Consider the following 14,298-nt stretch of genomic DNA (forward strand, 5'->3'; position numbering starts at 1 on the left):
AGTCAGCTGATTAGCAACACCAATTCCATCTAAAATCGTATTCCCCACCATCTTGCCATTTAACATAACATAGTCATGTGTTCTGAGGATTAAACATGGATATTTTGGGGAGCCATTTTTGACCTAGCACAGGCACTAAGTCAGAATTTCTGTGAGTGAGATTCAGGAATCTGTATTTTTAACAAGTTCCTGGGTTATTCCTATAAACATCAAGATTTGTCAATAAATGGTCTCTTACCTACTTCTAACTATGACACATTTCCCTCTTCTATCTCAGTCTCCAAAACAATGTAATTATTCCATTCAAGGTCACAGATTTATTTTTTACTCATTTAACAAGAGTTTATCAGTGCCCACCAAGTGTTAGGAACTCCTTGAGATGTTAGGAATACAGATAAGACCCCTAAACCTCATGGAATATACCACCTAAAACCAATTACTTTATATTACTTTCTCTTCACCACTCAATCTCATCATGTTGGACAAATAAGGTGAAGGATTTGAATAGGCATTTCCCTAAAGAAGATACACAAATGGCCGATAAGCACATGAAAAGATACTCAATCATAACTAGCTATTAGAGAAAAATGCAAATCAAAACCACAATGAGATACCACTTCACACCCAATCAGGATGGTTATTATCAACAAAATGGAAAATAACAAACACTGGCAAGGATGTGGAGAAAGTGGAACCCTCCTGCATTGCTGATGGCAATGTGAAATGGTACAGTCACTGTGGAAGAGTTTGGTGGCTCCTCAAAAAATTAAACATCAAATTACCATATGGCCAGCAGTTCTAGGTATATACCTAGTTCCAGTTCTAGGTATATACCCAAAAGAATTGGAAGCAAAAACTCAAACAGATAATTGCACAGCAATGTTCATAGCAGAAATACTCACAACAGATAAATGGTGGTAACAATCCAGATGTCTACCAACAGATGAATGGATTTACAATGGTGGTATATCTCATACAATGGAACATTACTTAGCCATAAAAGGAATAAGATTCTGACAGATGCTATGACAACATGCCTCAACTTGTTAAGTAAAAGAAGCCAGACACAAAAGGACAAATACTATAAGATTCCACTTAAAGGAGGTACCTAGGATAGGCAAATTTATAGAAACAGAAAATAGAACATAGGTTACCAGGGGCTGTGGGGAGGAGAGGTTGGGGAGTTACTGTTTAGTGGGTACAGAGTTTCAGTTTGGGATGATGTGAAAGTTCTGGAAATGGATAGTCATCATGGATGCACAATATTGGGGATATACTCAATTCCACTGAACCATATACTTGGAAATGGTTCAAAATGGTAAATTTTATGTTAAGTGTGTTTTGCCACCATTTTAAAATTCCGATTGTAAAAAAAGAAAACAATTTAAAAATCTTCGTACAAAGAAAATGTCAAGCCCAGGTGACTTAATAGAGGAGTTCTATCAGCCTTTTTTTTCTTTTTCTTTTTTTTTTTTTTTTTTTTGGTTGGAGAACATTTTCAGTTTTATTTTTGAAAGGCACACATGACAAAGATTATCACTAAGTCATGTCATGGCTCTACTTGCACTCATCACTTGTTTTGAGCACCTTTCTTTGCTTTTATGGTTTCAACAAGTGCCTTATATTATTTTAGGTAGTCTTTTTCCATCTGCAAGGCACTGCTTCTGCTATTTTTCCCCCATTTTTCAGGTGTATTTATTGGACTGGTTTTCAAAGCTTGTTGCAAAGCTTCTGTTCCTCTGTTGTCCAAGAGGTGAAATGTGTGCAGACTTTCAAATTGTTCCAAAGGTGGTGTACTGTCAGCTTGAGGCCTGACTCTCTGTAGTGAGCCATTTTTTTGATGCACGTCATGACTCTGGAGACTCTTTTTTTGCCAACTCCATAAAAAGAATTTGTTTTCATGTAGTCAGCAACAGCTTCCTGTGATACTGTGATTAATAAGAGATATATATATCTGGCCATTCCAAAGACCAAAATACATTTCTCATATATATTTGGTCTTTATCCATGGTTCTTGGCTCATAGCTCCCCAACACCTTGCAATTTCCTAAATTATAAGAACAATGAAAGTATCTTTTGTTATAAGATTCAGCCTCTTGTCCTCAGTTCTTGAAACTGTTTTCTGAGCCATAAAGGTGAAATGGATATCTGGTCATTCATAAGAAGCCCCTTTCTACCACAACTGGGTTCACATTTTGAAGTACCTATGGGTGGGGGCCGGTTGCCAGGGGAACTAACCAGGGCCAACCAGGTTCTGAAGGTTGGATCAATCACCAATGGCCAAGGAGTTGGTCAATCATGCCTATGTAATGTAATGAAACCGCCATAAAAACTCAGAAAGAAGAGGTTTGGAGAACTTTTGGGTTGGTGAATACATGGAGATCTGGGGAGACTGGTGCACTCAGAGCATGCAAGTTCTGTCTCCTTTCCCCATGTACTTACCTCTTCCATCTGCCCGTTGCTGAGTTACATTCTTGTGTATTAAACCAGTATTCTAGTAAGTAAGATACTTCTCTGAGTTCTGTGAACCACTCAAGCAAATTACTAGAACTCAAGGTCTGGGGTGTCATGGGAACTTCCAATCTATAGCCAGTCAGTCAAAAGCATGTGTGACAACCTGGACTTACGACTGGCATCAGAAACTCCACTCTTGTGGATCAAAATTGAGTTAAACTGTAGGACACTCAGCTGTGTCTAAGAATCACTTGCTGGTATGGGGAACAGCCCCCTACACATACACACACACTAGAACTGAGTCCACAACCCTTACTTCCCCATCTTGAATTTGTTCCAGCAAGGAAATTCACAGCTTTGATTAGTAATTGCAAGTCAATTCTCTTCTGACCACTTTTTACTGCCATTTCTACCTTTCAGCAGTTGATGTCTCTGCATTCTTAGATGCTTGTCACATATAAGCCTCAGCTTCCTCTCTCCTTTTTTTTAAGTGGCTCATTTGTTTCTTCTGTTTTACCAGAGCTTCCACTCCTACTTCTTTTGCAGATCCTGATACATTTCATTTAAGTACCTAAGTCTGCTAGTTGGAACCCATCTGAAAAGTTTTCCACTTCTCCCTTCCTTCCAGCCTGTCCTGTCTCATTCTTGGAAAAGTGATTCCAGGTCTCCAAAGAATTTTGAAGTTTTCACCTTTCCCTTTTAATAGCTTTTTTCCCCCTGGGTATCTTTTCCTTCCTTGCCAATAATGCCTATAGTCTGACCTCCACTCCTTTCTCCAGCAACCCAAGCAGCTTCAGATTCAGCTCATCATTATTTTTCTTTAGCTTCGGGCTCCTTCTGTTTTCCTTCTATGCCCAGTTCTTCTCTGTTTCTTTCTTGGCTTTTTCTTCTCAGAATGTGTTTATCCATGTATCACAGCTACATGCATGATCAATTAATGTTCTCATTCAATTCAGTTTTTTTTTTCTTGGTACCCCCTTGTTCTGTCCTATTTTTTAATCCATCTTCTGCCATCATGACATCCTGCTTCTTCATTTAAATATGAAGATTCTCTCTAGGAGTAAAAAATACACCAGGAGGAATAAAATGTCTATTTCTTCAAATGGTGACTTCATATCACCAAGTTTAGGAACGTTTTTATTATTTAACGATCTAGAATTCCTTTCAAGCCCTAGGGAAAACACTCTGAAGAAACTGTCCTTTGTTTTACTTTTAGAAGGAACAGACTTATGGAACGTAAGCTCCATTTCTTAGATTCTCTTATTTTCACTGGATCAAACATTTCATTAAGCTTTTGTTATGCCAGTGGTTATGAAATAGCCATGATCTACCTTTATTGGGTCACTGGCTTCTTTCAGGGATGTTTTAATACCAGTGCTTTATGAGCAGTTTTGGTCTGTCTCTGTGTAACTCTGCGTCTTGAATGGCTAAGTCCAAGAACCACATAATGAGCCTGGTTCTTCCAGTCTTTGGGATCAAGCATTTTCAGCCATAAAGGTGAAATGGGTGTCTAATGATGTAGGCAGCCTGGGTTTGAGGATGGAGAGGACTAGCCAAAAGGGTTCTTGGGTTCATGCAGGATGGAAATCAGACGTGAGCCAGCAGAAGGAGAGAGCAAGAGTTTATTGACAATGTGTCGTGAGCAAATACAGACAGAACCTCAGGGAGACTTGGAAAAGAAAGGAGCCTGAGTCGTCTTTGCTTGGGGTCTGGAGTTTTTACTGGCAATCGTAGTCCGGTGCCCATGTCCTCCTAGGCATCCAGGAACTGGGCAGAACAGGACAGGGTCCAGATGTCCTTTAAAAGTCACTCATTTCCTGAAGCCAGGGGTCTTGGCATTGAGATGTCTAGTGCCTGAAGTCTGGAATAGGCACATGATGGCTCTGCCTGGTCACTTGTTATATATCATCTGTTATAATTGAAGTCTCCAAAGATATCATTCTCTCTTTATTCCTTACAAGGAGGACATATGTTATTTGCATTATAAGGCCTGTGTAGAGTGGGGTGAGGGTCCAGGTCCTAGCAAGAACAGAAGCTGGAAAAGAAGCAAAAGGAAGGGAAAAACAGCTCTTCCTTTCATGGGCTCCTTTGAGTTTCCTCATCTCAGTAACTGTAATTCTTCATCTTCTGTTCCCTCTCCCCACTCCTTTTTATCCTCTGGTTCCAGAGGTCAGAGCATGGCAAAGCAGTGCTTAGGGAAAGCCCTGTGAGTGCAGTCCTTCACATTCCAGTTGGAGGGCACTGAGCATCCTTTCTGGCTCTCCCTCCCAGTCCCAGCCTGGTGCCTTGGCTCCAGAAAGCCCAGGGAGCAGCAAATGTGGACAGCCAATAACCACTGTCCGGTGCAGCCTCCCCGGTGTGGTCATTTCTTGCAGACTTTCAAAAAACAGATGCTTTTAATTTTCTGCAAACACTTGCAGAGAATAGAAAAGGGATGAATACTACTACCTTCCGCTTCTCCTCCTCCACTCAGCTGGAGACCTTAATGCCAAAAACGCTGACAAGGACAGTATGAGAAAGGAAATTTACAGACTATCTCCAATGAATATAGTTCAAAAACTCCTAAACAAAATTGTGGCATGCCAAATTTTAGAGTGTTTTTTAAAAAGTTTTTAAAAAATTACACCACGGGATGCCTGGGCGGCTCAGTCAGTTAAGCATCTGCCTTCAGCTCAGGTTATGATTCCCAGGGTCCTAAGATCGAGTCCAGTATTGGGCTCAATGCTCAGCGAGGAGCCTACTTCTCCCTCTGCACCCCCACTTCCCCTGCTTGTGTTCTCTCTCTCTCTGACAAATAAATAAACGAAAAATCTTTTAAATAAATCTACACCATGACCCAGAAAGTTTCATTTTAGAAAAATTAAAATTTCATCCATTACACTAACAGATTGAGGAGAAGAATCTAATAAGCATCTCAATAAATATGTGCAGAAAAACATTTCTTAAAAGCCCATTCATAACTTCAAAAATATCTCCTAGTACTATATAACTAGGAACAGAACTTCTTTGATCTGATCAAAGATGTATTTAAAACCTATGAATACATCAAAACGGAGAAATATCAGAAACATCAGAAACATTCTCTCCCAAAAGAGGATCAAAACCAGAGGCCAACAATCACCTTGACTATTTAAGAATGCATGGCAGTCCCAGCCAAAGCAAAAAGGCAAGAAAATGAAATCAACAGGGGCTGGAGTGAAAGGTGGGGACCAGGGAATATGAGAAAGCAAATAAGTGTCCACTACGGGCAGTTATGAAGATAAGGACTAAATTTTATCCTAAAGAATTCTGCACTAAATATAAAGGGAAGTCAATAATTTTAACGAGGCTCCTTTTATATTATCGTGTTAATCTATACAGTGTTTTTTCAAAGTTAATATGTTTGTGAATGAACAAAGGTAGATAAAAATGGGCCAGGGGGTGAAAGCTATATTTTAAGAAAATAAGAATATCTCTACAAACCTGAATTTTCTTTAATACGAGCGGTGTTTCCTGATCCCACACGTGGATGATTCCTCCATCAGTAATATATGCTTTACACGCCGTCACCATTTGATTTGTCACCTAAAATAAATACAAGTCCAAAATAGCTACAGGTAAAGAGAGAATTAAAATCTAAGATGTTTAAACCACAATTGTCAAACTGAGATAAATAGTAAACTTATGGGATGACAAAATCACAATATAAAAAACAAAGAATACATAGTCTAGTCAAAACCAAGAAAACAAATTTTTGGCTGCATTTAAGTCAATGTCACGAGGGCCATAAATTTCAAAGTCAACTGTATTTTCCTTTCGTCTATTTTTCCTCTAACTAGGATCCAAGTGTCATTCTTCACCATCCTTCAAAACACAAACTAAATTTAAAGTTAACCACCTCCACATACCCTAAAATCATGAGAGAAAAACAAAAACAAAAACAAAAAATGGTCAGGAGGTTAGATAGAGAGGGCAGTCTGACACACAGAAATTTTGGGGAATTCCTAAAATATGGAAAGCACACAGGATCAACTTTTTAAGAGGAAAAAAAAAAAAAAAGACAGACAGACTAGGGAAAACCAGAACCCAATTCTAGAGAAGGTTACTGTGAAGGTGTAACATTTATGGGAAATCTTCAAGGTGGGAGACAATGGGAGGTGACTCTTGGTTGTGATGCTACACACTGAATTTGGAGCAACTTGTATGGCAGGCAACAATTGCATATGCTGACAGGACAGAGCCATGACCGTGGACTACACCCCAGGTAGCTACTGCACCCCAGAAAGATAGGTCAGAGAAAAAGCTCTTCACACTCCCTACCCCCTCACACACACACACGAGACAGACCACAAGAAACAGAACAGGGAGGCAAATGAGGAGTTAAATACAAAGATGGGCAGACAACTCCGAATCGCCAAGCAACTAAAGAAAATAAATTTGGTGGAGCGTCTGGGTGGCTCAGTTGGTTAAGGATCGGACTCGGGATTTCAGCTCAGGTCATGATCACAGGGTCATGAGATCAAGCCCCATACCAGGCTCTGTGCTCAGTGGGGAGTCTGCTTGAGGATACTCTCTCTGCTTCTCCCCCCACTCACACTTTCGCACGCTCTCTCTCTTTCTCTAAATATAAATAAATACCTCTTTTTTAAAAAAAAAAAAGAAAGAAAGAAAGAAAAGAAACATGGTAACAGAGGCTTTAAACTCAACAAAGAAGAAATATAAAAAAAGACATGGAAAATACTTCAAGGTATCTTTTATTAACTAAATTAATCCATGAGAAAGATATAAGAATATTTTACATCATGGGAAAAAAATAACTAGAGAACTTGGAAATTGAAATTGTTATTATCAAAATAAAAAAATTCTATTGAGGACCTGACCAGGAACTGGGACATAAATGAAGAGCAAACAAATGAGTTGAAAGGTCAAATGGCAGAAACTGACAAAATAAAACAAAACATAAAATATTAGGAGAAATAGAAGTTACATTCAAGGGGACAGCCTAAATTGAGCTTGCAGGTAAGGAATAATTCAAAGGCATAGAGGGAAATTTCCCAGGAGTGGAGACAAAAATTTCTGGATTACAACAATCCAAAAGTATAGAATAACATAAATGCAAAAAAGACCACAACACTTTGAAATTTTACATGTTCAAGGATAAAGAAAAAATCCTAAGGGTGCCATGGTGGCTCAGTGGGTTAAAGCCTCTGCCTTCGGCTCAGGTCATGATCTCAGGGTCCTGGGATAGAGCCCCACATCGGGCTCTCTGCTCAGCGGGGAGCCTGCTTCCTCCTCTCTCTCTCTCTCTCTCTCTCTCTCTGCCTACTTGTGATCTCTGTCTGTCAAATAAATAAATAAATAAATCTTAAAAAAAAAATCCTAAGATCTTCTTGAAAGAATAAGACAAGGTGCCTACAAAGGAAAAAATCAGATTAGCATAAATTTCTTATCAACAGTACTGAATAAGAGACAACAACACTTCACATTTCCAGGAGAAAATTATGTTGAACTTGGAATCCCAGTGAAACTAAAATTTGAGTGGCAGGACAAAAATGAAGTTATTTTCAGACGTGCAGGAATTCAGAGGTTTACCACATATAGACCCTCTCTGAAAGAACCACTGGAGAATACTTCTTGGCTGAAGAAATAGTGAATCCAAGGAGAAGAAAGATGTGAAAATCACAAAATGGAGGTGATCAAAGAAACTAGCAATGCTTGAATTTTATTCTGAACACATGTGGATTCATAATGTTCACAAAATATTAGACAAAATGTTTAAAAATATTTTAAAACTATGGAACAAGAAATCTCAGCGTGGGACATATATACCAAGAAAGACACAAGTGATGGGGGAAAATACTAACATTCTTGCCTTATTTAAGAGATGGATAGTGATTAAATCTACTGATTGATTTCTTTTTAAGATTTTATTTACTTATTTGACAGATAGAGAGTCAAGTAGGCAGAGCAGCAGGCAGAGGGAGAAGCAGACTCCCCACTGAGCAGGGAGCCCGATTCAGGGCTCGATCTCAGCACTCTGGGATCATGACCCAAGCCAAAGGCAGCCACTTAACCGACTGAGCCACCCAGGCGCCCCCACTGATTGATTTTTAAAAAAGAGAACTGAGATGTGACTGTTATTTTATGTGTTTATGTTTTGCTTGCAACACAAAGAAATCTGTCTATTGGGTGGTTTTTCTAATTATTTAAGTAATGAACCATATGTCACGACAGAGGAAGATTTTACACAAATTACAGTACTGGTGGGAGTAGCTAAAGAAGTGTTGTTGATCATGCACATAATTCTTAGCTCTTGAGCAGAACTATTTGGAATGAATAAATTAGAAAAGCACCAGCTATGATCTCCAGATCGTGAGATTAAGCCCCATGTCAGGCTCCGCACTGAGTATGGAGATTACTTAGGATTCTCTCTCTCCCTCTCCCTTTGCCCCTCCCCACCACTTCTCTCTAAGAAAGAAAGGAAGGAAGAAAAAAGAAGAAAAGAAAGGAAAGGAGAAAGAAATGGAAAAGACAAGAAAGGAGAAAGGGGAAAGGAGAGAATGGGATAGGACAAGAAAGGAAAAGAAAGGAGATAGGATGAGGGGAGGGGAGGGAAAAGAGGAGAGGAAAGGAAAAGAAAGGAAAGGAAAGGGGCACCTGGGTGGCTCAGTGGGTTGAGCCTCTGCCTTCGGCTAGGGTCGTGATCTCAGGGTCCTGGGATCGAGCCCCACATCGGGCTCTCTGCTCATTGGGGAGCCTGCTTCCCTTCCTCTCTCTGCCTGCCTCTCTGCCTGCTTGTGATCTCTCTCTGTGTCAAATAAATAAATAAAATCTAAAAAAAAAAAAGAAGAAGAAGAAAGGAAAGGAAAGGACCAGCTACATTTAAACAAAAAGCCTGACGGCTTACCTCTGACAAGAATAAGGTAGCCTTCAATTAAGTACAACTGACCAGTCAACACATTTCTTTTCTTGTCCCCTGGAAGTATTCAAATCCAGAATTCTGAGAGGCACCCCAACTTCCCATTTCCCTTCCCTGGCCCAGAGGGAAAATATTGTTAACTTTTTTACAAGGTTACATTTGTGATTTCTTCCCTTGGGAACTTACCTTGATAAACAGTGAGGTCATTCTCTCTGAGGTATTATAATACCGTGACACACTGTGAATCATTCTGATGGCATTAATCAAATTTTGTATTCCATGAGCCATGGAAACCTAAAATTGAAATATATTAAGTGAATTCCATCATATATTTATAGTTTTAATAACCAATATCCCATAATATTCAAAACTCTAACCGCAGATAAAATAGTGTAACATTTTTATCTTAGAGTCAAATTTTACTAAAAGCAATGTAGCATCCTAGACTGGATCTTGGAAGAGAGAAAGGTCATCAGTTTTGACAAATGTACCAAGGTAATACAAGATCCTAACAGGAGAAACTGGGTGAAGAGAATTCTGTACTATCATTGTAACTTTTCTGTACATCTAAATTTAAAAGTTTATTTAAAAATACAATTTTAGAGGTGAAAGTAATTTTAAGGATTAATAGTTCAAGACGACCTTTTTAAAAAAAGATCTTATTTGTTTACTTGAGATAGAGCGAGAGTGAGAGAGTGAGAGAGAACATGAGCAGGGGAGGGACAGAAGGAGAGGGAGAAGCATGCTCTCCACTGGGCAAGGGAGCCCAACACAGGGCTCGATCCAGGAACCTGAGGACCTGAGCCAAAGGCAGACACTTCACTGCTGAGCCATCTAGGTGTCCCCAAGATGATCTTTTTAAAGATGAAGAAACTTGGTATCTTTTTTTTTTAAGGATTTTATTTATTTATTTGACAGAGAGAGATCACAAGTAGACAGAGAGGCAGGCAGAGAGAGAGAGAGAGGGAAGCAGGCTCCCTGCTGAGCAGAGAGCCCGATGCGGGACTCGATCCCAGGACCCTGAGATCATGACCTGAGCCGAAGGCAGAGGCTTAACCCACTGAGCCACCCAGGCGCCCCGAAACTTGGTATCTTGAAGGGTAAAGAGACTTGCTTATGGTAAGAAAGCCAGTTAAAGACAGTGATCAGACTACAACTCATTTCCACTTAAGTCAATTCGATTCACCTTTCAGCAAGCCTACTCAATGCCACTTGTTTCAGAGGATATCGGGAGAAATTCAAGTATAAGGGAACTTCTGGAGGAGGTCACAGCAGAGTGGGAGAGATGCACACAAACCAGTGAAACAAATGTATCGGTATACAACAAAGGAAATGGAGTGCAACAGAGAGATAAAGCATCACTGACACATACTGAATGCTTCCTGTAGGCCAGGTACCAGGAAAAAAGCTTCTCATATTACCTTCATTTATGCTAATAATGAGCATTTAAGGTAGGTTTGATCATCGCAAGACTGCACCAATTCTTTACATGCTACTGAGGAAGGAAAAAAAATGCTCAAGATGGGGAGCCTTAACCACCCCCACCCCTGCATAAAACTAAGTCACCAATGAGCTGTATGCCTTCTGTAAAGGTAGTCATGAAATAAACCAGCCATGGAGAAAATGACAGGAACAAAGCTTCCGTGTCCATATTTTGCTCCTTGGGTAGGCTGGGAAAATAAACTATTCCTGAGAATTTGTACCACAGTCTAGTTACTTACGCACGGCAATCTGTATTCACACAAATTCACAAAACAAAAAATACTACCCAAGGGGAGAACTAATAATCTAAGATCATGTTAAGGCACATCCACAATGATTCATAAAACTAGAGAAACTATGAGATGTGCTCTGAGTACAGGGATGTTAAATGTGAAAAAAAGATTACTGTCTTAGAATCTATCAAATAAAGTATTATGATTATTCCCATTGTGCGGATGAGAAAATAGAGACCTATTGTCTAGGTCTCTACAATTGTTACATAACCACAGTTATGTGCCTGAGATTTTGAGACCATGCTTTTAACTATGATGCAAATCAGATTGGAAGAACAGGTAAGGTCAATGGCATTCCCACAAGGAGGTTGTCTCTTAATTGCTAGGACAGTATAAAATATATGAAAGATGTTTTAATGGTGATAAAATAAATAAAACCAGAAATAACAACTTTTTTTTAAAAGATTTATTTATTTGACAGCACAAACAGGGGGAGCAGCAGGCAGAGGAAGAGGGAGAAGCAGGCTTCCCCCCACAGTGGGGAGCCCAATTCAGGGCTTAATCCCAGGACCCAGAGATCATGACCTGAGCTGAAGTTAGATGCTTAATCGACTCAGCCACCCAGGCACCCTAGAAATAACAATTACTAATTAGTGTACTGTGTGTCCTAGGTATAAGTTGTAACTATGATATAATTAGCTCAATGGTATGTGGTTTATGAAATTAATATCATTACTTTGCAGGAAACCTTGTATGTCAGAATTCATATTATATGTGTTATCTGTATCTCAAGAAGAGTGTAACAAAAATAAGCCTAGGAGGGGACCCTTCCACTCTCAATAAGGCAAGTCTACAAAGTACCCATAATTCCAATGAAGAAGGCTCAGAGATGGCATCAAATGGCTCCATCAGGAAAATGCCCTCCATCTAAATTTTAAACATCATTTCTAATAGAAGCTCCTAGAGCACACAGTTCTTACCTATCTATACAGTGTTCAGACACTTTGTATGTAAAATACATGATGATAGATATGCCAATAGCAGAAATTGTAACACTAAGTTAATAAAATGAAACATTAAACACAAAATTCATAAAATTTATCCACAAGAAATGGAAGTATGAGTCCTCTGCACTTTTCCTGCTCAAATGTGAGTTACAAACAGCAGTTGCTGTTTGCTTTTAATGAGAAAAAGAAAATGAGGATAAATAGAATTTTTGAAACCTCAAAAATAGTGAGTATATGAGGGGGATGCAATTATAGGACAATACTATTAGAACTTCTTTAATTTCAAAGATAATGTTTGAAACATTCCTGCATGAGAGAATGTAAAGAGTTTAATAACAACAAAATAATAATAATAATAATAGGGTACAGCCACACTAGAGCAATTGAGTAAAAAGTTTTAAATTACTAAGATGAAAAGAACACTAAAACTAAAAGATTTGAAACTTATATAAATTTAAACAAGTCTCTTGAACAAAGAACTTGAAAGTAGTATACCTAAAAATGTAGAGTTCTTGATAATAATAAAAAGCATTGTACCTTTCTTCCACGTTTACTTTTATAATGAAAAGCTTTAAATATATAGAAAAGTACAGAGAACAGTATAATGATCATTTATACCCATCACTACACTTGACAACAGTTAATATTTTAGTACATGTGCCTCATCTATTATTTTTCACTCAAGACCTACTTGCAGGTAGTCCTAGAATAGGCTTTAGATATATGTGTATTTAAGATGTGCATCTTCAGTTCTTGTGAATAACCCTGTATACATGTGACATGTGAAAATTCTGATTTTTCTTAGACACAAATTTTAACTGCACATCCTGTAAAGCTGGGAAATCAGGTCACTATGCTACTGAGTGAGCTAATTAATGGCCATGTTTCTCTATCACCATACTGTCTGGTTTGCTTTACTCATGGTCATATGCACACAAACACCTAAAAAGTGATACAAAATGTTCTTATGAAAAACAGATTTCAAAAGGTCCCCAACAGAAGTTGAGTTGCTAGTACTAGGGGTGTAAATAAGTTGTAAGTAAAACCCATCATGTCTTTATGGAATCAATTAAAGACTGGAAGTCTTCCTATTCTCTCTCATGGAGGATGGATTCCTGCATGGCTCTAAGAGCTGCACCTGCTCAAAACTCTCAGCCCAACATCTTTCCCTCCCCACCCATGTTAAACTCCAAGGCCCTCATGGGAGGGGTATGAACCAGCCCTAAACACAACCCTCTCAGCCAAATCTAAATGATATGGAACACAGACTCTTCCTCTTTCCCTGCCTCTAGGATGACACCAGCATTTTTCCTGGCCCCCAGAAGTCTGGTCAACCAAACCATATAGTCAACAGCCGTATGTGTAGAGGCTTTGACTATTTCTTCAAAAATTAGAATGGAGAAAGCCGAATATGTGTATGAGATACTAATATAAATTATTTTGAACGCATTTTAACTTAGAGAATGCCATGGGCGCCTGGGTGGCTCAGTGGGTTAAGCCGCTGCCTTCGGCTCAGGTCATGATCTCAGGGTCCTGGGATCGAGTCCCGCATCGGGCTCTCTGCTCAGCAGGGAGCCTGCTTCCCTCTCTCTCTCTCTCTCTCTCTCTGCCTGCCTCTCTGTCTACTTGTGATCTCTCTCTGTCAAATAAATAAATAAAATCTCTAAAAAAAAAAAAAAAAAAAAGATTCTAATTTCATTTAATTTAAAATAGAATTAATTCAATTCTAATTTCAAAGTAAATTTCATTTACTCTGTCTAGATACCTGGTAGTGGATCATAGGATAGTGCTATTTTTAATATTTTGAGGAACTTCCATTCTGTTTTCCATTGTGGCTGCATCAATTTACATTCCCACTATCAGTGCACAAGGGTTCCATTTTCTCCACACCCTTCTCAGCACTTCTTAGCTAGTCTTTTTGATGATAGCCATTCTAATAAGTGTGAGGTGGTATCACACGTGATTTTGATTTGCACTTCCCTGATTAGTGATGTTGAGCATCTTTTCATGCATTCATGTATTCATTGATTTGGATGACTCCTTTGAGAAAACATCTGTCCAGTTCCTCTGCCCATTTTTATTTGTTTGTTTTTTTAACAATTTTTTAATTTTTTTATAAACATATAATGTATTATTAGCCCCAGGGGTACAGGTCTGTGAATCACCAGGTTTACACATTTCACAGCACTCACCATAGCACATACCCTCCCTAGTGTCCATAACC

At 38.9% G+C, this 14,298-nt stretch overlaps 1 protein-coding gene and 1 pseudogene across 1 annotated transcript in view; both read right to left on the reverse strand.

Moving 5' to 3' along the window:
• The window catches only part of LOC111147554 (dynein axonemal heavy chain 8), a 333,965-nt gene that overhangs the window by 280,388 nt on the left and 39,279 nt on the right, over nt 1-14,298 (reverse strand). The window contains exons 9-10 of the mRNA XM_022503648.1: nt 9,539-9,646; nt 5,917-6,018 (exon numbers count right to left, since the gene is read on the reverse strand). Of these exons, the coding sequence (XP_022359356.1) occupies nt 5,917-6,018; nt 9,539-9,646 (210 nt within the window). The remainder of the gene's footprint in view (nt 1-5,916; nt 6,019-9,538; nt 9,647-14,298) is intronic.
• LOC111147706 lies at nt 458-4,200 on the reverse strand (annotated as a pseudogene).

The sequence above is a fragment of the Enhydra lutris genome, unplaced genomic scaffold (genome assembly GCF_002288905.1).
Source record: "Enhydra lutris kenyoni isolate GAN:26980312 unplaced genomic scaffold, ASM228890v2 scaffoldscaffold17, whole genome shotgun sequence".
Lineage (NCBI taxonomy): Eukaryota > Metazoa > Chordata > Mammalia > Carnivora > Mustelidae > Enhydra > Enhydra lutris.